General features: G+C 40.7%; 1 protein-coding gene across 4 annotated transcripts in view; it reads left to right on the forward strand.

Annotated features, from left to right (window-relative positions):
• The first annotated feature begins 33 nt into the window (after positions 1-33).
• The window catches only part of Fam149b1 (family with sequence similarity 149 member B1), a 34,221-nt gene continuing 12,013 nt past the window's right edge, over positions 34-22,241 (forward strand). For all 4 annotated transcript variants that reach the window (XM_048338999.1, XM_048339000.1, XM_048339002.1 and 1 more), the window contains exons 1-8: positions 34-240; positions 2,029-2,133; positions 4,304-4,421; positions 9,741-9,883; positions 10,598-10,711; positions 15,737-15,904; positions 17,361-17,548; positions 21,701-21,825. In XM_048338999.1, coding sequence (XP_048194956.1) covers positions 194-240; positions 2,029-2,133; positions 4,304-4,421; positions 9,741-9,883; positions 10,598-10,711; positions 15,737-15,904; positions 17,361-17,548; positions 21,701-21,825 — 1,008 coding nt within the window. In that variant the 5' untranslated portion in view covers positions 34-193. The remainder of the gene's footprint in view (positions 241-2,028; positions 2,134-4,303; positions 4,422-9,740; positions 9,884-10,597; positions 10,712-15,736; positions 15,905-17,360; positions 17,549-21,700; positions 21,826-22,241) is intronic.

Consider the following 22,241-nt stretch of genomic DNA (forward strand, 5'->3'; position numbering starts at 1 on the left):
GGAAGCTGGGAGGTGGGAGACTGGGGAGGTGGGAACTCAGGAGTGGTGGCGACCCGGAGTCTAGGTGACGGGGCGAGACGGGGCCGGTAGGTGGCAGGAGAGCGCCGGGCCGGAGCCGGCGGGGGAGCCAGGCCCAGACGCCCTCACCCTGGCGTACCCGCCCCGGTCTCGATCGCGGCTGAGGAAGCGGAGGATGATCTCCAGATACACTCGGAAGGCTGTGCCGCAGAGCTTGGAGCTGTGAGTGAACTGCCCGGCCCTGGGACAGGCCGTGGGGGCAAAGGCTGGAGGCAGGGTCGGGCCGCGGGCGTCGGAGGAACGCTCCTAGTCCAGCCCTTCGCTCCCCGGCGGGAAGACCAAGCGTTCCTCCCTGCCCACGCTGACGGACGCGGCCGCCTCTCCCTCCGTCTCCAGCCGGGGGCGTGTCACCCGTGTCTCTCTTGGCCTTGGGCTGTACTAACTGAATTTTGGGAGTCGATCTCCTCGTCGGGCCCTACCGTCTGTGGCTACCAACTGCTCCAGAAGTTATTCCTAGCGGAATGTTACTGTAGAGTTGAATGCAGCTGGAGGCAGACACGTGCAAAGATGCTCACAAGCATTAATTCATTTAATCGTAGCAGCGAAGACAGCAGGTTGAGACTGTTATTTTGCACACTCTACAAATAAAGACCATAGCTCTAAACATTGTGGTGGGCCAAAGGTAACACAGCCAGCAAGGAAGGAGGTCGTGGCGCTGATGTTCAACCGATTCTAAAGCACACTCCCTGGCATTTAAGCATCAGAAGATGAGGAATTTTTTTGGGGGGGGGGGCGGGGACACTGTCCCTTAGCGTTTGCGCTTCAGATGCTCTACCACTTGAGCCACAGCTCCACTTTTGACTGGATAACTGGAGAAAATTTGAATTTGTAACTGGTTTTGGTTAATTTAATGTTGTAATTAGGTTGCTTAGTTTGAATGTGATATTTTGAATTTTCAATTATAATGAAAATAAATTTTGACTCAGCATATCTAAAATATTTAAGTTTGTATTAAAGATAACAAAACTTATCACAGTCAACTCCAGGAAATGGGAACAAGAGAGTTTTTGTTTGTTTTTGTCGATTGTGGAGCTTGACCTCCGGGCTTGGGCAATGTCGTTGAGCACTTTATTTCAAGGCCAGTGCTCTACTACTTGAGCCCCAACGCCACTTTCGGTTTTGTGGTGGTTAACTGGAGATGAGCGTCTATGGACTTTCCTGCCTGGGCTGGCTTTGAACCATGAGCCTCAGATTTCAATCTCCAGTGTAGCTAGGATTACAGATGTGAGCCAATGGGATCTGGCTGTGGGTTTTTTCCTTCTTACCTTGTTTGTTCATTTATTTGCCTTTGAGACGGTAAGGTGAGGAACAGAAATGGAGACACAAAGAGTGAACAAATGCAGTATTCACTAGACACTGTGTTGAAAAAGAACTATAGAACTTGTGGGTGGAGATGGGAGGGAAAAACTAGGAGCGAGCTAAGGAAGAAGTGACACTGTCCAAAAAAGAAATGTATTTTTTACCTGACTTATCTGCAGCCCCTCTGTACATCACCTTTATAATAACGATTTTTTTTTTTTTTTTTTTTGGCCAGTCCTGGGCCTCGGACTCAGGGCCTAAGCACTGTCCCTGGCTTCTTCCGGCTCAAGGCTAGCACTCTGCCACTTGAGCCACAGCGCCGCTTCTGGCCGTTTTCTGTATATGTGGTGCTGGGGAATCGAACCTAGGGCCTCGTGTATCCGAGGCAGGCACTCTTGCCACTAGGCTATATCCCCAGCCCCTATAATAACGATTTTTTTAAAGAAAGAAAAAATTAATGTGTTATTGTAGCATTCTTCATGTTATCCTAAGACTCTGAAACCCAATATGCTGTACACTTCAAACACAATTCCAGTGATCTACAATGTAACTGGCTGGTGGCTACCACACTGGACAGCACAGTTTTAGGGTGGCAGAAAGTAGGTGACTTACCTTCCAAATCAAGTTACTAAAAAGCTTTATTTTTCACAGGAAAGGAATAACAAAACCTGCTCTTAATCATCATCCACTTCCAGAGCAAGTGGATGAAGTTTCGTCTCCCAATGACAGCCATGAAAAGGATACAAGTTCTCAAAGGTACTAACACGGTGTACTTGTTTGCATATTGCACTTGCCAATGGCAAAGGGTTTGTTTTTTTTTTAAGTAAGTGGTATCAAGTCTGTGCTAGTGAAACAAAACAATTTCTATGAATTGGAGAAGCTTAGGCAGAGACTGCCTGAGCCTATGAGTTCAAGGACATCCTGCACAATAGAGTCAGACATTTTCAGTACTATCACTGCTATTTAATTTTCACTCTGGGTTAGCTGTTAACAACACTGTATTTGTTTTCATAATCTCTGAGAACTGATTATGTAGTTAGGAAATTGGGTGCATGAGATGTCTGGTACCTGATTTTCAATCCTAGTCGTGTTGTATATTAGCTGAATTATATTGGGCAAATTACTTACTTGACAGTATATCACATTTAAATGATGTTATGACTAAATGAGATGTATATTTTAAAAAAGAGATGTTAAAAAAGTCTAAATGGCTTGACACACTGTTTAGCATGTATAGTAGGTGCTAAGTAAATATTAATGGCAATTATTATTTTAAGAAATACAAATCAGGGCTGGGGATATGGCCTAGTGGCAAGAGTGCCTGCCTCATATACATGAGGCCCTGGGTTCGATTCCCCAGCACCACATATACAGAAAACGGCCAGAAGTGGCGCTGTGGCTCAAGTGGCAGAGTGCTAGCCTTGAGCAAAAAGGAAGCCAGGGACAGTGCTCAGGCCCTGAGTCCAAGGCCCAGGACTGGCCAAAAAAAAAAAAAAAAAAGAAATACAAATCAGGGCTGGGGATATGGCCTAGTGGCAAGAGGGCTTGCCTTGTATACATGAAGCCCTGGGTTCAATTCCCAGCACCACATATACAGTAAACGGCTAGAAGTGGTGGTGTGGCTCAAGTGACAGAGTGCTAGCCTTGAGCAAAAAGAAGCCAGGGACAGTGCTCAGGCCCTGAGTCCAAGCCCCAGGACTGGCAAAAAAATAATAAAAATTTAAAAAAGAAATACAAATCAACTGGGTACCAGTGACAGATGACTACAATCTACCTGCTCAGGGGCTAAGAGCTGAGGATTAGAGCTAGAAGCTTAGCCCAGGCTAGATTCTTATTTTCAATTAAGAGGCAAAAGGCTAGAACTGGAGATGTGGCTGAAGTAGCAAGAGTGCCAGCTGTAAACAAGAAAAGCTTGAGAGCTGAAGGCCCTGAGTTCAAGTCGCAGTACAGCAAGACCCTGATATAAAAGGGGCAGGAGGGGCTGGGAATGTGGGTTATTGGTAGAGTGCTTGCCTAGCATGCCTGAAGCCCTGGGTTTGATTCCTCAGTACCACATAAACAGAAAAGGCTGGAAGTGGCGCTGTGGCTCAAGTGGTAGAGTGCTAGCCTTGAGCAAAAGAAGCTTAGGGACAGTGCCCAGGCCCAGTTCAAGCCTCAGAACTGGCAACAAATAAAATCTCAAACTCAATCTCTAATTCTTTGTTTTTTAAGTGAAACTAGTTAGAGTCTATATCATAGGTAGAAAAGATTAAATGAGATCAAGATCTGTAAAAGTACTCAGTAAACTAAGTGTCATTACAAGTTGAGAAACTACTAATATTTCTCACTGGGTACATAAATGTTAAGGTATAACCCCCTTGTATACCAGTTGAAGAAAATAAACAGCTGGGTGCTGGTGGCTCAGTCCTGTAATCCTAGCTACTCAGGAGCCTAAGATCTGAGGATCATAGGTCAGGCTAGCCCAGACAGGAAAGTCCATGAGATTCTTACCTCCAGTTAACCACCAGAAAACCAGAAATGGCTGTTGCTCAAAGTAGTACAGCACCAGCCTTGAGTGAAAGTGCTCAGGGACAGCACCCAGGTCCTGAGTTCAAGCCCCACAACCAACAAAAACAAAAAAAGATAAAGAATAAACAAACATGTCTGAAACACCTTTAGTTGTCTAGATTATATTATATAATATTAAATACTAATAATAAACTATGACTAAAATTATTTGTAATGGCTGCCATCAATTCTATAGAAATTACGTAGGATTTTCTTACATATCTTGAATTTCAAGTTCTTTTTTTTTTTCTTGTTCCTCTGGTATATTTGTACTTAGGCTTATTGTCTGATAAGTTGCCAAGTAGGTACCGCAGCAGAAACTTGAGTAAATATGAGAATTTTTCTTTTTGTCTTTCTTCCTTCCAAATTCTGCATTTAGTGAGTCTGACATCACCCAAGAATCACCTTATACGTCAACTGACACTGGGAACTCAAGGTCTGCTTTTCCAAGTTACACAGGCACAGAAGGCAGCTCAGACTTCTCCTGGGGATATGGTGTGAGTTGTATGTAAATCAGTCTGATGGAATTTCTGGAACTTTTTGGAAACTAGGATTTGTCAGTATATTTTATTTCTTCCCTTTTCTGTATTGTTCCTTTACACCTTAATTTTTAAATTGAGCACACAGTTGCAAAGAAGCATTCATCCTTTGCTTTCTTCAGTACTTGCTTTGTCTTATTGATACAGTAGTTGAGCCTCAGAGATGCTTGATGTTTAACTTAAACCACTGGAGAGCACCTGTGGGTCTGGAATCTGAGCCACTCTGTTACCACACTGAATCCACTCATGAACCTCTCTGTTACTCCATTTCAAATGTTATTAAATGAAAACAGCAGGTGGAAAAATAGCATGTAGAATGTGGTTCTAAGGGCTGGGGATATGGCCTAGTGGCAAGAGTGCTTGCCTCATATACATGAGGCCCTGGGTTCAATTCCCCAGCACAATATATACAGAAAATGGCCAGAGGTGGCACTGTGGCTCAAGTGGCAGAGTGCTAGCCTTGAGCAAAAAGAAGCCATGGACAGTGCTCAGGCCCTGAGTCCAAGCCCAAGGACTGGCACGAAAAAAATAAATAAATAAACAGTCTGTCTCCTTTAAGTGATCAGTGTCTACTGGCTTACACTGCTTCCTCCGCTTCCCATAACCTTTCCAACTTGGAAGTAAAAACAGCAAATATAGGGCTGGGGATATGGCCTAGTGGCAAGAGAGCTTGCCTCATATACATGAAGCCCTGGGTTCAATTCCCCAGCACCACATATATAGAAAATGGCCAGAAGTCATGCTGTGGCTCAAGTGGCAGAGTGCTAGCCTTGAGCAAAAAGAAGCCAGGGACAGTGCTCATGCCCTGAGTCCAAGGCCCAGGACTGGCCAAAAAAAAAAAAAGAATGTGGTTCTAATTTTACTTTTACATCGTTTTGCTTCCATATATTGACTAGTGAAATTTGCACAAAATGTTATCCAATTATTTTTTTAAATTCAACCTTAAAAGAAATTTTAAAAGACAAATTTTATGTGATTCATCACTGTGATGCAATAAGTATTTTCACTTCAATATCTCTGGGGTTTTTTGTTTGTTTTTTTCCTAGTCCTGGGGCTTGCTCATGACTAATCCTAGCTACTCAGGAGGCTGGGACCATGCTTCAAAGTCATCCAGAGCGGAAAAGTCTGAGAGATTCTTATCTCCAATTAACCACCAGAAAACTAAAAGTGATGCTATTTCAAAGAGGTTGAGTTTTAGCCTTGAGCAAAAAGATCTCAAGTACAGTGCCCAATTTGCCAGTTCAAGCTATACAACCGACAAAAACAAAATGAAAACCCTGACAGTAAGCTAGTATTAGAAATGATACAGAGAGAGAAAAAAAGAAATGATACAGAGAAAGTTTAATGTTCTCTCTCATTTCTGGTAGGAGTGTTAAATTGTATGTCCATCTACTTTACAAAATAATTTAGCAATTCCTTTTACTAATATACATTTTATAAAAACTCCACTGCTATGTATTTATTCAAGAAAAATGAAAACATATAGAAAAAGACTAGTTCATAACAGCTACATTCATAGTAACACAATGGAAAAATGTGAATGTCCTTTTACTGTAGAATGAATAAACAAATTGAGGTATTTTTAAAAGGAATGCTTTTCAACAACGATGTAATAAATACCAATATATGTAATAACATGAATGAGCCTCAGAAGAATTCTCCCAAGCCAAGGGAGCAAACACACAAGTCCATCCCTTCATGATACTATTTCTATGAAATTCTTATAGTCCTGAAAATAACCCAGTGGTTTTCTTTTCTTTTTTTTTTTTTTGGCCAGTCCTGGGGCTTGGACTCAGGGCCTGAGCACTGTCCCTGGCTTTTTGCTCAAGGCTAGCACTCTGCCACTTGAGCCACAGCGCCACTTCTGGCCGTTTTCTGTATATGTGGTGCTGGGGAATCGAACCCAGGGCCTCATGTATATGAGGCAGGCACTCTTGCCACTAGGCCATATCCCCAGCCCCAACTCAGTGGTTTTCTGGCATGAGAAATGTTGAGAGAATGACAGCAAAGAAAAAAATCATATTTTTTTCCTTTGGAAATGGTAGTTACTTGGGTGGATATATTTTTCAGATTTTATTGTGAAAACAATCTCATTGTGTTCACTTAAAGCGTGTGTTTTATTATATATAAATTATTTATTGGTATAGTTAAATCAAATTTATAGATCTTTAAAGAGTAAAGGACAAGATAATATCCATTACAATTATTGGAAGCTTATAGAGCACCAGTGACTCACACCTACAATCATAGCTACTTAGATCCCGTTATAAGGCCAGTCAGGGTAGAAAAGTCCTTGAGACTCCGTGAAGACAAGCTGGACACAGTAGTTTGCACCTATCATCCTAGCAATGACAGGAAACCTAAAATGGGAGGTGGCAGTCCAGGCAAGTGGTTGGAGAAGGAAGCCAGACCCTGTCTTAAAAATAGCCAGCACAAAACAGGCTCAGCAGTCAACTGACTACACACAGCCTGGGTTGAAACCCAAGTATAATCCTAAAAAAGTTACTGAAGGCTTAAAACAAAGTAGGTAATGATTTTAGTTTAAAAGCAGGCAGACATGAGGAACCAGTTAACTCTTAGAAGTAAATAGTACTTGAAATACGTCTATAGGTAGGCAACAGTGAAACAAAATAATAGTGAACTGAAGGATAGAGCCAAGAGAAACAGCTAAAGAACGAGAAATGAAGAGTTGCTGAGACCTGGAAGGTGAAGAAGAATCAGCTAGCTAGCTACTCAGGAGGCTGAGATCTGAGGATTGTGACTGGAGGCCAGCCTGGGCCAAAAGGTCCCTGTGAGACACTTATCTCCAATTAACCACTCAGAAACCAGAAGTGGCGATGTAGTAGTGAAAAGTGGTAGAGAGTTAGCCTTGAGCAAAAGAGCTCAGGGGTTGGGCTGGGAATATGGCCTAGTGGCAAGAGCACTTGCCTCCTACACATGAAGCTCTCGGTTTGATTCCCCAGCACCACATATATGGAAAACGGCCAGAAGGGGCGCTGTGGCTCAGGTGGCAGAGTGCTAGTCTTGAGCTGGAAGAAGCCAGGGAGGGTGGCCCTGAGTCCAAGGCCCAGGACTGGCAAAAAAAAAAAAAAAAAAAAAAAAAATTGCTCAGGGACCGTACTCAGACCCTGAGTTCAAGCCCCACAATGGACCAAAAAACAAACAAACAAAAAAGTGATATATTTCTAACAAGTTGACAAACAGATTGGGAAAGAAACTCTCAGGTAAAGTTCTACTAGATAGAGGCTGATTTACATTCTTACAAAGTGAGAATACATAGTTCTCATATTACACTTACAAGGAGGTATAGCTTTTCTTCCAGTGGTATATAAAACAGTACATAAATATAGACTCAGTACAGATAACATGATCAACTCTGCATTTTAGTTATTCTTGAGACTCTTTAAAGGATGGAGTATGGCGGCAAGAATATAACATAAATTGTCAAGTGGAAGATACCTAATACAAACTTATATATACAAAGGTGTCTGTCTTTTGCTCTAAAAAAACAAAACAAAACTATTGGTAGCTCCAATGGCTACTGAAATTAGCAGTCATTAAGGAAAGGCTGAGTGGCATGCACTTATAGTTCCAACTACTCAGAAGGCTGAGGCAAGAAGACCACCTAAGCCCCCAGGAGTTGGAGGCCAGCTTGAGCAACACAGTAAGATCCAATTCTTAAATAGATAATAAAATTGACAATCATTAACTCGGTTATGAAATCAAAGATAGTTTATTATTTCTTTATGCTGTTCTATATTATTCAAATATTTGTAATAAAGTTTCTATAATCAAAATGTGACCTTAAGAAATAGATATTTCTGTAGGGGGAAAGAAAAGGGATGACATTTTCCAGAAAGAGAAATGTACTCATTACCTGACTAATGAAATGGTAACCCCTCTGTACAACACCTTAATGACAAAATTAAAATTATATTTTATACTTATATTTATTTATTGTCAGTCATGGGGCTTGAATACAGCTCTTCAGCTCAAGGCTAGTGTTCTACCAATTGAGCCACAGCACCACTTGAGCCACAGCACCACTTCTGGTTTTCTGGTGATTAACTGGAGATGAAGCTCACAGACTTTCCTGCCTGGCTCCAAACTGTGATCTTCACATCTCAGCCTCCTGAGTAGCTAGGATTACAGACATGGGCCATAGATGCCTAGCTAAAATTATATTTTGGAAATAGGTATTTCTGTAAATCTTTTTTTTTTTTTTGTCACTCCTGGGCCTTGGACTCAGAGCCTGAGCACTGTCCCTGGCTTCTTTTTGCTCAAGGCTAGCACTCGGCCACTTGAGCCACAGCACCATTTCTGGCTGTTTTCTGTATACGTGGTACTGGGGAATCAAACCTAGGGCTTCATGTATTCAAGGCAAGCACTCTTGCCACTAGGCTCTATCCCCAGCCCTCTGTAAATCTTTAAGTAGGAATTGAAAGGACATTAAAAAATTCCATGAGGGCTGGGGATATAGCCTAGTGGCAAGAGTGCCTGCCTCGGATACACGAGGCCCTAGGTTCGATTCCCCAGCACCACATATACAGAAAACAGCCAGAAGCGGCGCTGTGGCTCAAGTGGCAGAGTGCTAGCCTTGAGCGGGAAGAAGCCAGGGACGGTGCTCGGGCCCTGAGTCCAAGGCCCAGGACTGGCAAAAAAAAAAAAAAAAAAAAAAAATTCCATGAGATCATAAAAGCTAATTTTTCTTTCATGTAAATAAAAAAAAATTTTTTTTTTTTTTTTGGCCAGTCCTGGGCCTTGGACTCAGGGCCTGAGCACTGTCCCTGGCTTCCTTTTGCTCAAGGCTAGCACTCTGCCACTTGAGCCACAGTGCCACTTCTGGCCGTTTTCTGTATATGTGGTGCTGGGGAATCGAACCCAGGGCCTCATGTATACGAGGCAAGCTCTCTTGCCACTAGGCCATATCCCCAGCCCTAAATAAAATATTTTAAAGGGACTAAATATTTAAAGCAAAATCAGAGTACATTCTGCATACAAAGGCCTGAATTCAGGACTTAGTGCTTTTGCTTGGCTTTTTCACTCATGGCTGGTGCTCTAACACTTAAGCCACACCACTAGTCCATTTTTTTTTACTGGTTAATTGGAGGTAAGAGTCTTGAGGATTTTTCTGCCCAAGCCTGCCTTTGAACCACGATCCTCAGATCTGTCTCCTAAGTAGTTAGGATTACAGGAATGAGCTACTGATACCGTTTCATTCTTTCTTTATAAAAGTTCAAGTTTATTTAAACATTTGAGGGGTATACTTCCTTCTAGGAACTTGACCAAAATGCCACTGAAAAAGTACAAGCAATGTTCATGGCTATCGATGAGCTCCTGTATGAGCAGAAGTCGAGTTCACATACTGGGAGTCTACAGGAAGAGTGCCAACAGTGGACTTCTAGCTTTCCTCACTTCAGGTACTCAAGTCCTACTAGTAACTGTAGTCATGTCTAGAACCTTTAGGGACATGTCTCCTTGTGGGCATGTCTTTAGTGTATGTAAATATGATATGTGGTATAAGGCCTCAGCTGAAAAATAACTTAATTGGTGGAAGTTTCTTGTAAAAGTAGCTAAGATCTGGCTATCTGAAGATCCTTTATTTGAATATGAAGATCAGAAAATGTATTTGTTTACACAGATACATTTGATTGCTGCAAGTCAATTCTCATGTGTGCTCAAAAGCAGACATGTGGCAGTTCAGGACCTTCCCTGAGAAACCACAATGGAACCATTTAGTAAACAGACTTTCATAAGGTTTAAGTTTCTAAGAAAGTCACTCATAGCTTTCATTATATTGGCCAGACCTTCATTCATTTTGGTTGATTTAATTCAGATTAATGTAGTAGAATGAAAGGCTGATTCATACAGAGAATGAAAGGCAAATTATGAATGTTTGCTGTTTCATTTTTAATTTTTCTTTGGATTTTTTTTTAACCACTGGGTTTTTATCTTTTCCATCTCCATTATATCAGAGAAAGACATACCTGTAGTAAAGACTGACATTTTCCCCAGGATGCCTTCTTAGTACCAGATTAAGTATATATGGGATTTCTATGTAGAGCTATTACATTTATTTCAAATATGCCTAGATTTTTTTAATGTGACTGTAATTGTGTTTCTTCATTTTGAAGGATTCTTGGTAGGCAGATAATCACTCCAAGGGAAGGTTATGAATTGTATCCTAGATCTCCTGCTGTTTCAGCTTTACATGAAGCAACCTTGTCTAAAGAAAGAGATTCTGCTTTGTAAGTATTGTTATGCAAACACTTTTGTATTCTAGCATGCCAACTGCACCAAAAGATTAAGACACTGGGCTGGGAATGTGGATTAGCAATAGAGCGCTTGCTTAGCATGCATGAAGCCTCTGGGTTTGATTCCTCAGCCCCACATAAACAGAAAAAACCAGAAGTAGCACTGTGGTTCAAGAGGTAGAGTGCTAGCCTTGAGCAAAAGGAAGCCAAGGACAGTGCTCAGGCCCTGAGTTCAAGCCCCAGGACTGGCCAAAAAAAAAAAAAAAAGATTAAGATACTTCTTTATATACACAAATATTAGGTGAATACAGAAGGTTCTATAAGAATTGGTAATAGTCTTTGTGTATATTAAAATTTCATTGTACCTCTAAGTTACTGTAGATTTACAGTAATTGGGTTTGAATTGAAGGCCTCAGGCTGACTAGGCAGCTGCTTCTACCTACTGCTATACCCCTAGATGATTTTTGCTTTATTTTTCAGGAAGGGCTTTACTGATCCTTGATCCTTTCATTTGCACCAAATAAACCACCACCACACTTGGCTTATTTGTTGAAATGAGGTCTTGCTAACTTTTTCCCAGGCTGACCTAGAATCTTGATTTTCCAGATCTCTACCTCCCAAGTAGTGGGATAATAGATTGTGCCACCACACCTGTCCTTATTTTTTTTTTTTTTTTGCCAGTCCTGGGCCTTGGACTCAGGGCCTGAGCACTGTCCCTGGCTTCTTTTTGCTCAAGGCTAGCACTCTGCCACTTGAGCCACAGCACCACTTCTGGCCGTTTTCTGTATATGTGGTGCTGGGGAATCGAACCCAGGGCCTCATGCATACGAGGCAAGCTCTCTCGCCACTAGGCCATATCCCCAGCTCCCACACCTGTCCTTATTATGTAATTTTTTCTTATTCAAAAAGTTAAAACAACTTGGGACATGGAGATTGAGACTATTAGAAGTCCCAGGAAGAAAGTAAAGAAGACCTAAAACTTGTCCAACTTACTGGGTGATTCACACCTTATAATTAGAGCAACATAAGTATATGTAGCTGGGCGAGGTGGTTCATGCCTGTAATCCTAGCTACTCAAGAGGCTGAGATCTGAGGATAGAGGTTCAAAGCCAGCCTGGGCAGGAAAGTCAGTGAGACTCTTATCTCCAATTAACCACCAGAAAATAGGAAGTGGCGAAGTGGCTCAAAGTAGAACATAGCTAGCCTTGAGCTGAAGAGCTCAGAGACAGAGCTCAAGCCCAGAGTTCAAGCCCCATGACCAAAAAAACAAAGATATGTAAAAAAGAATTTTTTTTAAAAGTACTGTACAGACAGGAAAACTCATGTCCTAGGCCTGCCCAGACACAAATTTGAGATCTTATCCAAAATATAATTAAAACAAAAAAGGACCTGGGCCATGGCTTACATGGTAGTTAGTATGTTTGCCAAGCAAATGCAAGGCCAGAGTTAATGCCAAAAAAACCCAAATAGGAATAACACAGAAAAGCTTTAAGTAGTATGAGGACCTGAGTTCAGTCCTCAGTTACCACCAAAAACAAGCATGAAGTAGCCAGATGCAGTGGTACATGTCTTTAATCCTAGTTGGAAGCAGAGACAGGAGTACTGAAGTTCTAGGTCAGTCCTGGCAAAAGTGTGAAGCGCTATATACAAACAAAGCAAAAAAAAAAAAAAGTAGCTGGGCACTGGTGACTCATTAATGTAATCCTTGCTACTCAAGAGGCTGAGATCTGAGGATTACAGTTCAAAGCCAGCCCAGATTAGAAAACCCATGAGACTCTTTACCTCAATTAATCACAAGAAAACTAGAAGTGGAGCTGTGGCTTCAAGTTGTAGAGAGCTACCTTTGAGCAAAAGAGGTTCAGGTGACGACAGCACCCAGGCTCTGATATCAAACCCCAGGACCCGCCCCCCCCCAAAAAAAAACAATAAAAAAGCAAAAGAAGTGGAGGTGGGGCTAAGAATGTGGCTTAGTGGTAGAGTGCTGGGTTCGATGAAGCCCTGGGTTCGATTCCTCAGCACCACATTCACAGAAAAGGCCCAAAGTGGGGCTGTGGCTCAAGTGGTAGAGAGCTAGCCTTGAGAAAAAAAGAAAAAGAAGAAGAAGAAGAAGCAGCAGCCAGGAACAGTGCTCAGGCCCCAAGTCCAAGTGGTAGGACTGGCAAAGAAAAAAAATGGAGGTAATGTTCAAGCGATAGAGCACTGATCTAACAAGTAGGAATGCCTGAAATCAATCAGCAGCATTGCATTTTTTTTTAAAGCGCATGGAATACAGCATTACCAATGATAATCCTGTAGACCTACTGGCTAGTCTCCATTTGTGTCTAGATAAGTAAACTTTTTGTCATAAATCTGTCAAACAGAACTTGGGAACCACTGTTTTAGAATTTTCAGTCTCAGATTTAAAGACTTTTAGAAACAGGAAATGGAGGTATAGTTCAAGTAATAGAGCACCAGCCTTGAGCAGAAAAGTAAAGGAAGAGTGTGAGGCCCTGAAAAAAAGAAAAAAGGGGAAAGAATCTGCTTTAAAGACTTAGGAACAGTAATGCCAGCTGGTTGCGACATGGTTTTGCCCTCCTCCTGCTGTCATCTAGGCTGTTCTCAGCTCTTGGTGGGTCTTTTGCAGTGGCTTCTCAACCACATTAACCTACTACCACTGTGATCCTAACGCAAGGATTTTGACATTCCAGTTCTTTAAAGCTTTTATTATTCTCCATTGCTATAACACAGCAAAACTGAAATACAAAGCACCCAGAGACATTTCGTATGGCCCTGCACTCTACTGAATGATTTAAGGGAGAAGTTTATTTTTTGTTATATAAAACAAGTCAAGAAAAGCAATCTGAAGCTAGTATAATGGTAATATGTTGTTGTCAGGGACCTAGATTCATCTTTCTGCTACAGCATCCTAGCCCACAGTATCATCCGTGGTTTTCTTCACAGTCCAAGATGGTTGACAAAGTTCCAAACATGACACTCATTTTCCAGGTAGTACAAAAGAGGAAAGGAAGAAGTATAAAAAGTTATTACCTTGCCCTTACAGCCAAGCAAGTCCCTTTAAACAGCCCTTTTCACAGTCCCACGTAATCCTTCTGCTCATATTTTTTTATTACATCTGCCAGCAAGGTTGCTGGGAAATGTAGTTCTTTGAGGATGTATTGTCTGCCTGAATTAAATCACAATAACTATTAGGAAAAGGGAAAAATGGGTTGGGGGGCATCTTGCATTCTCCAAGATGTGTATAGTTTTTATGAAACTCCTACATATATTTTGTTATCTTCTTATACTTAACACTTCACTGGGAACATCTTCTAGTTTTCTTCAACACTAACTCAATACCATTCATAAATGCACCATTATTTAAGCAACTCATCCTGATATCCTTCACTTTGAAACATCTGGGCTAGTTTTTGTTTTTGACGATTATAAACAATTCTTTGATGAGATGATTTTTTTTATTGGGGGGGGCAGTATTTGGAAGTTGAGCTCAGTGCCTTGCATATGCTAAGCACTCTTCACCATTATAACCCTTATTCCACTTTGATAATAATTCTGATAGCTAAATCTTACATCCTTAAAAAATGTCCCAACAAGTGAAATCATTGAATCAAAGCGAATGTTTATTTCCTATTCATTTTGGGGAGCAGTACTGGGAAGTAGACTCAAGACCTCAAATATGCTAGGCAGGTGCTGTACCACTTAAGCTATCTCACTAAGGTCTTTTTGCATTGGTAATTTTTGAGGTAGGGTCTTGCTTTTTTTGCCCAGGTATCCTCCCACTTATGTTTCCCCATGTCATGAGAGGTGACAAGTATTCACCACTGTGACCAGTCATTAGTTGAGATGGAGGCTTGCAAACTTTTTTCCCTGGGCTACCTTCCAAGTAACTAGGATTATAAACTTAAGCCACCACCCTCAGAAAGTACATATTTATTTTAAGGCTTCTAATACATATTCCAAAAATGTCTTCTAAAAGATTTCTATAGCAACCATGCTCAAAAGTTCTATTATAGGTTTACCTTTTCTCCTCCATAAAAAAAAAAAAAAAAAAAAAAACATACTATGGCACAAAAAGGAATAAAGGATCCTGGTCAGAGGCCAGTAGGGCAAAGTGTGAGATCCTATCTGTAAAACAAACAAAAATGGACCATGGGCATGACTCATGTGGTAGAACACTTGCCTAATAAGCCTGAGTTTCTGCATTCAACCCCCAGTGCCAGAAAGTGTTGCTCACATTTGACTGGTTGTCTTCAAAGCAAACCTGCTGAAATGAGTCATATTTTCTGAATGTCTAGGTATGAAATTTAAATATTAACTATACCCATGCACCTTAAGGAACATGGATTTTTGAGCAATATGGGGTTACTGAAATAGGTACGTAACCTATGGTGGTATCTTAAAAAGGAGGTATCTTAAACATATTCTTCATTTTTGTTAACTTTTTTTTTATAGCATAGCGGTTTGCACCCCAAAAAGATAGCAAATGATATTAGATAGTACACAGTGCTCCCAAGCAGAACCGGTCTGTAGCTGGTATGTAACTTTACTGTTCTGCAAACAAAAATAGGTTATTAAGACACAGAATACATAGAATATGGGGTTAGAGCTTAATGGCAGAGCATTCACCTAGCATATGTGATGGTAGGTTTTGTTTTGTTTTGTTGTTGTTTGCCAGTCCTGGGGCTTGGACTCAGGGCCTGAGCACTGTCCCTGACTTCTTTTTGCTCAAGGCTAGCACTCTGCCACTTGAGCCACAGCACCACTTCTGGCCGTTTTCTGTATATGTGGTGCTGGGGAATCGAACCCAGGGCTTCATGTATACAAGGCAAGCACTCTTGCCACTAGGCCATATCCCCAGCCCCTCATGGTAGGTTTTGATTCTTAGTACTCAATAAATAAATGACTTGAAATAGTCCAGGAAGATTTGTCAGGGCAAGGAGACAGGAGTTGTGCCAAGTCCTATGACTTGCAGTGAGAACTGTTTATATTGCACATACTATTTGCTCTTTTTCTACTCCCCAGATTTTGTGTAAGGGGAAAGAAGGTACATCTTTCATCTTCTTATGTTCATAAAGCACATCCCATTGCCAAAGCCCCTGGTTTGTGTGCTATGGAAAGAGAAGAGGAAGACTGTATAATTTTCTCTGAAGGAATCATCGAGGAATACCTAGCTTTTGATCACACAGACTCGTAAGTGTTGTTTTTTAAGCTTTTTATTCTCCTCCTATTTTGTGTGTCAATATATTTTTTCTTAAAACTATAGTATAGTTCCATCTATGACTGTTACTCATTTTCAGTTAGCTAATGTACCCACAGTTTCTGTGCTTGGTTATTCTTTCCTTTAAAATAAGTTAATTTTTTCTCTATCTAATTTGTTTTTACCCTTTTGCAAATTATCCCCAGTAGAAACTGGAACTCCAAGAGAGTTGAAGAGGTATAATAAACTTTGCTTGTATAACTCCTATTTGAAAGAGGAATATATACCTAGTTTGTATAAAAGCTCATTTGGTACAAACTTTACACATAATAATGCTGATTTATGTCTTTTTTACTTTCCTTCTTTACAGGATAGGTGAGAATTACAGTGGCTAAATGATTTGTCTGGAGTGGGGCTATAATCAAAATCTTTGTCATTCGAGTCTAAATCCAGTGCAGTCTTCCCTATTCCATGCTATCTTTCTGAAACATTATCAACTCTGAAACTATTCCTTTCAACCTTTAAAAGTTCCAAATAAGTAATAACAGCAGCATAATCTGAACATGAGAATTTCATTTTAGGCTATGTTTAGGTCATTAGTGTGGTTGTCACACGAGTCTGGCTTCTCTTCATGCCATATTTCCCATTGCCACGTTCACATACATAGCCTTAGAGCCCACAAAACACAGGCACATTTCTATACATTAACAGCACCAAGTTAACTCACTGTTATCAAAGAAACCTCACCTACACCACCCTAGAGCCAGCAAAACATAGGCAGATTTCTATGCATAATAGCACTAAGCTAATTCAATATTACAAAAGAAACCCAAGTATAGCTTCATTTGGTTTTCCAGAGACCTCTTCCTTCCCTCTCACTTCTGGCCTCTCCCAAGTTATTTACCTCTTCTCTTTTTTTCTCAAATGAAAAGGGAGTTTCTATGCATTTAACTCTTTTCTTGGGGGGGGGGGGAAGGGCAGAAAAGTGGGAAAGGGTGAGAATAAAAAACAATGTATCTAGGCATCTGTGGCTCACACCTGCCAGTGTAGCTAGCTAGTCAGGAGGCTGAGATCTGAGGATCTCAGTTTGAAGCTAGCCTGGACAGGAAACTCCCTGAGACTCTTATCTCCAATTAACCATCAACAAGCCAGAAATGAAGTGGTGGCTCAAGTTGTAAACTCCAGCCTTGAGTGAAGAAGCTAAGAGACAGTGCTTAAGCCCTGAGTTCAAGCCCAGTACCAGCACCAAAAAAAAGTGGTGGAGAGATGTAGTCTTTTCTGTTGTCTCCTTTAATTCACAAGCAGCTTCATCCATGTGCTGCATATGCTGGGCAAGGAACAGGGTTGGGATAAAGGGCACCAATCACATTCAGAGAAGCACCAAGAGGGCAGTGGTGGACAACAGGTAAAGAATAATCATGAAGTCTTTTCCCCTTGCTTCTGTTCCAGGGAAGTGGAATTTCATGGGAACAAATCAGAAGCAGCTATCAACAAGCAGAAATTAGGGTACCCTCCCATTGCTCCATTTTACTGCATGAAAGAAGATATCCTTGCTTATGTGTTTGACAATGTGTGGAACAAGGTTATAGGCTGTATGGAGCAGTTGACACGTAGTCACTGGGAAGGATTTGCTTCTGGTAAGGATCTGTGTAAAAAAAAAATTATAATTTCCAAACTCTAATCAGTCTGTTGGGGTGGTGCCAAAACTGGGTATGAGGAACAAAAGAAAGAGCTTTTCCTATTCTCATACAACATACTTCCAACCAGATGTGTAGGGTACACACACACACACACACAAGCCAACTGAATGTCCCATGATTCAGTTCAGTTCTGGACACTGTCCACCTAGAGAAAGTATCCGGTCCCACGTCTAAGGGATCTATCTGTCTAACAAGCATGCCCCAATGCAGACGACACTCCTAGGCTGCTGGCTGGGACCTGTGCTTCTGGAAGACCCACCAGCTATAAATTAGGATCCTGAAGCAGATTAATTTGGTTCACAGAACTCAGGCTTATTACAAAGGATATTATAAAGCATATAGATGAACAGCCAGATGAAGAGACACACAGGGCAAAGTATAGAAGAAGGGATGACCAGGCATTGGTAGCTCATACTTGTCATCCTTAGGAGGCTGAGATCTGAGGATCGAGGTTCAAAGCCAGGCCGGGCAGGAACGTTCATGTCTTACCTCCAATTAACCACCAGAGAACTGAAAGTGGCACTGTGACTGAAGTGGCCATGACCAACCCCCCCCCCATCCAAAAAAAAAGGAAGGGATGTTGAGTACCCAGGCCCTCTCTAAACACGTCACCTCCAGGCACTTCCACATGATCAGCAGCCTGAAAACTTTCATAGCCAATCCTTTTGTTTTATGGAAGCTTCATTACTTGGGAGTAATTGATTAAATAATCGGTTTTTGGTGGCCAATTCACCCTTTAGCCCCTCTCCCACAGTGTTCAAGGGAGTGGAGTGGGCTGTAAGTTCCAAAGCTTATCACACAGTTGGTTTCCCTGACAGTTAACCTCCCCATCCTAAACTTATTCAGGATTCATCAACATTCACTCATACTATAAGCATATGAAAAGACACTACTTTGGAGACTCCAAAGGTTGTCAGAGTTTTCCAGAGACCACATTATGACAATGATCATATCACAAAGTGGGTCTGATTCACACTTGTATTTCTGATGGGCATTTAGTAAATATTTGAGAATGGGTTCATTAATTACAAGGCCATCTACACTGATAGACAGCTTGTAATACTTTCTCCTTCAGTATGATTGAGGAAAAAGCCATGGTCAAGTGACTTACTTTTTCAAACTGCTTTACTGAAAAACTATTTAAGCCCTGTCCATTTAAAGTGTACAATTTGATAAGTTCCGTCCAGTATCTACCCATGAAACTCTACCCATGAAACCATCACCAGTCAATAGTGAATATATCTATCACCCTCAAAAAGTTCATGCCCTTTCTAATCCTTTTCTGTTTTAATCTGCCTCCCCATCTCAAAAGATCATATGCTAAGTGAGGAAAGCCAGAGTACATATCACTTGATTCCATTTACATAAATCTCCATAAAGTGCAAACTAATCTATAATGATTTTCTTTTTGGCTTTTCTTTTTTTGTACTGGGGATTGAACCCAGGATGTTGCACTCGCTAGGCAAGTACTTTGCCACTAGGCTCCGTCCCAGACCTCTATAGTAATTTTTTTTTTAAATCACTTTAACAAGAAATTATTTTCTCCCAATTTTGGAGATTAGTACCCTGAAATCAGGACTGGTTTGTGAGGTCTCTCTCAACTTGTGGGTAGCCATCTTTTCCCTGAGGGGGTGGGGAGAGAAAACTTTTCTGTTCTTGGTTGCCTCACTCAGTATAATGATTTTGAGATTCATCCATTTTCACTGCTAAGGAATATATCATTATACTACAGTTTATTCATCTGTTGATGAACATTTAGGTTACTTTCAACTCTGGACTAGTCCATTTAATGCTGTTATAAACAATGGCAGAAACTGGGAACATGTATTTTTTTCTTTTAGGTAGATTCCTAGTAGAAGAATCTCTGGGTAATATGTTACAAATTACTTACTTTTCTATACTACTGAACAAATGATCAGAAACTTAATGGCTTTAAATAATACACACTTATAATGTCACAGTTATGAATGAGAAGACCTGAAACTTAGTCCTCTGGGTAGGAGTTTACAAGACTGTGATCAAAGTATTGGCCAGGGGCAGGTTTTTATGTAGAGGCTTAGCTGGGAAATGGTCCATGTCTCCTTTTGTGTGCTCTCAGAAGCATATGGTTTCTTGTGGTTATGACATTCCTAGCAGCTTCAGTCATAAAGCCAGCAAAATCAGTGAATCAAAAATGAAATTAAGAAAGCACTCCATTTAAAATAGCATTAAGAAGAATAAGAGACTTAGGAATACATTTAACTAAGGAAGTACAAAAGTTGAACACTGAAAACTACAAAATATTGTAGAGAGACACTAGAGAAGACCTAAAGAAATTTGAAGGCCTGCCATGTAAGACTGTTAAAGATAGCAGTACACAAGTCATTCTACAGGTTCAGTATAATTTCTATCAAAATTCCAACACCCTGGCATAAGTGATAGTATGTTTTTCTATGTTAGACAAGATCCTGGGTTCAATATCAAATACCACAAAACAACTCAACTGCTTTTTTTGCAGAAATGGGCAAAATGATCCTGAAATTTGCTTGGAAATACAAGAAACCTGAATAAGCAAAACAGTACTAAAAAATGATTAGATGATTCACATATCCTGATGCAAAAATTTACAAAGCTACAGTAGTTAAAACACTGTGGAACTAGTTTGAAGACAAATAGATTAATGGAATAAAATCCAAGTCCAAAAATCCACACCTCTATAGCCAGTTGATTTTTCAACAAGGTGTCAAGATCATTCAGTGGGTGACTAGTCTTTTTCAGCAATAAATGGTGCTAGAACAAGAGTGCATTCATGAATGAAATTGGACCCTAACCTCAAACCATCAACTCAGATGTGGACCACAGACCTAAATTTAAGAGCTCATATTACAAAAAAAAAAAAAAATCTTAGAAGAAAACAAGAAGGAAGTTTCATAACTTTGGATTTAACAACAGATGTTTAGATATAACTTCAAGTGCATGAGTAGCAAAAGAACAAAATAAATTGAATTTCATCAAAATTTTAAAACTTTGTATGTTGTTGGGTACCAGTAGTTTTCTAGATGTCTTGGGGTTTTTTTGGCAAGATAATTGTATTCATTCCGTAATTTGTGTCCTAGTAACTTGTCCAGACATTGTCTATTGTCTTCTCCTTTGCATTATTTCTCATTTTTAAATTTAAGGTGTAATTTTGCACGGCTGGGAATATGGCCTAGGGGTATAGTGCTCACCTCATATACATGAAGCCCTGGGTTCCATTCCTCAGCACCACATATATAGAAAAAAGCTGGAAGGGGCGCTGTGGCTCAAGAGGTAGAGTGTTAGCCTTGAGCAAAAAGAAGCCAGGGACAGTGCTCAGGCCCTGAGTCCACGTCCCAGGCCTGGCAACAAAAACAAAAGAAACAAAGGTGTAATTTTGCTTAATTTACATGCATTTTAACTGCCCAGTTCATTTTCTACCTTGTATTCCTGAATTTCCTCTGATCTTTTTATTTGGGTTCCCTATTAACCATGTGCTATTGTAATTTTAGTTCTTTTCTAGTCTTATCATGCAGTTATACTGTATGCTTGTTGTTTTGTGCTTAGCTCATATATTCCAGTACTTTTTTTCTTTTTAGGACAGGGTCTCCTGGTGTGGTTCAGGCTTTTCCTTGAACTCGCAGTCCTCCTGCTTCAGCTTCCCTAGTGTTGGGGTTACAGTCGTGTACCACCTTGTCTGGTGTTTGCTTTGGGTTTTTCTTTTCTTTTTTTCTTTTTTTTTTTTTAAGTTTTTGGTGGTACTGGGTTTTTGAATGCAAGGCATGGCAGCACTCCTAGGCATGCACCCTCCCACTTCAGCCATGACCCATTTTGCTTTCATTATTTTTCAAACAGGGTATATGTTTATGCCTAGGCTAGCCTGGATCTTGATTCTCCCTCATTTATACTTTCCACATACCTGAGACAATAGGTACATGCCACCATGCCAAGTTATTGGTTGGGATGGAAAGATGGAGGTCTCAACATAACCGAGTGGCTTGGGGCCACCACATATGACAGCACAGATGTTAAACATGTTGCTGTGGGTTAGCAGATGCTTATAGATTGATTAATGGATTCTGTTCCTTTGCTTAGATGATGAGAGCAATGTTGAAGTCACTAGACCAGATTCAGAAAGTCCCCAAGAGCTGAGTGAACCACATCCTTTGGTGTTGCCTCGAGTGCCACAGTCTAAGATGCTGTCCATTACTTCAAGTCCGGTAAGCCTCAGAGATGTGTCACACAGCCTAGGACTCTCTGTGCCAGAGGAACAGAGTTTGCTCAGGTTCTTTATTTATGACAAAACAGTTGTAGGTTTATCACTGATCAATTTCAGTTGAAAAAAATAGCAAATTCAGATTGATAGACTGATAAGCTACGACAGCTCTTTTGAACAGGCATGTTCTTTTGAAAAGACATGTGTTTCAAGTTGTGCAATCTAGAAATAACTGTGGTTAGTCTAAGGACATCTTTATGAAGACAAGAGGGACTATTCTCAGATTTTCTGTGGCCTTAACATCCTGTCCTCACAACTCCTCCTTTTTGGCTCCTTCCCCTTCTTTTCTCCCAACCTACTCTGTTTTTCTTCAATATTTAAATCTGTTGACCTTTTTGGCTTTTGGATATTTACCTCATA

Source organism: Perognathus longimembris, chromosome 2, assembly GCF_023159225.1.
Source record: "Perognathus longimembris pacificus isolate PPM17 chromosome 2, ASM2315922v1, whole genome shotgun sequence".
In the NCBI taxonomy this organism is placed as follows: Eukaryota; Metazoa; Chordata; class Mammalia; order Rodentia; family Heteromyidae; genus Perognathus; species Perognathus longimembris.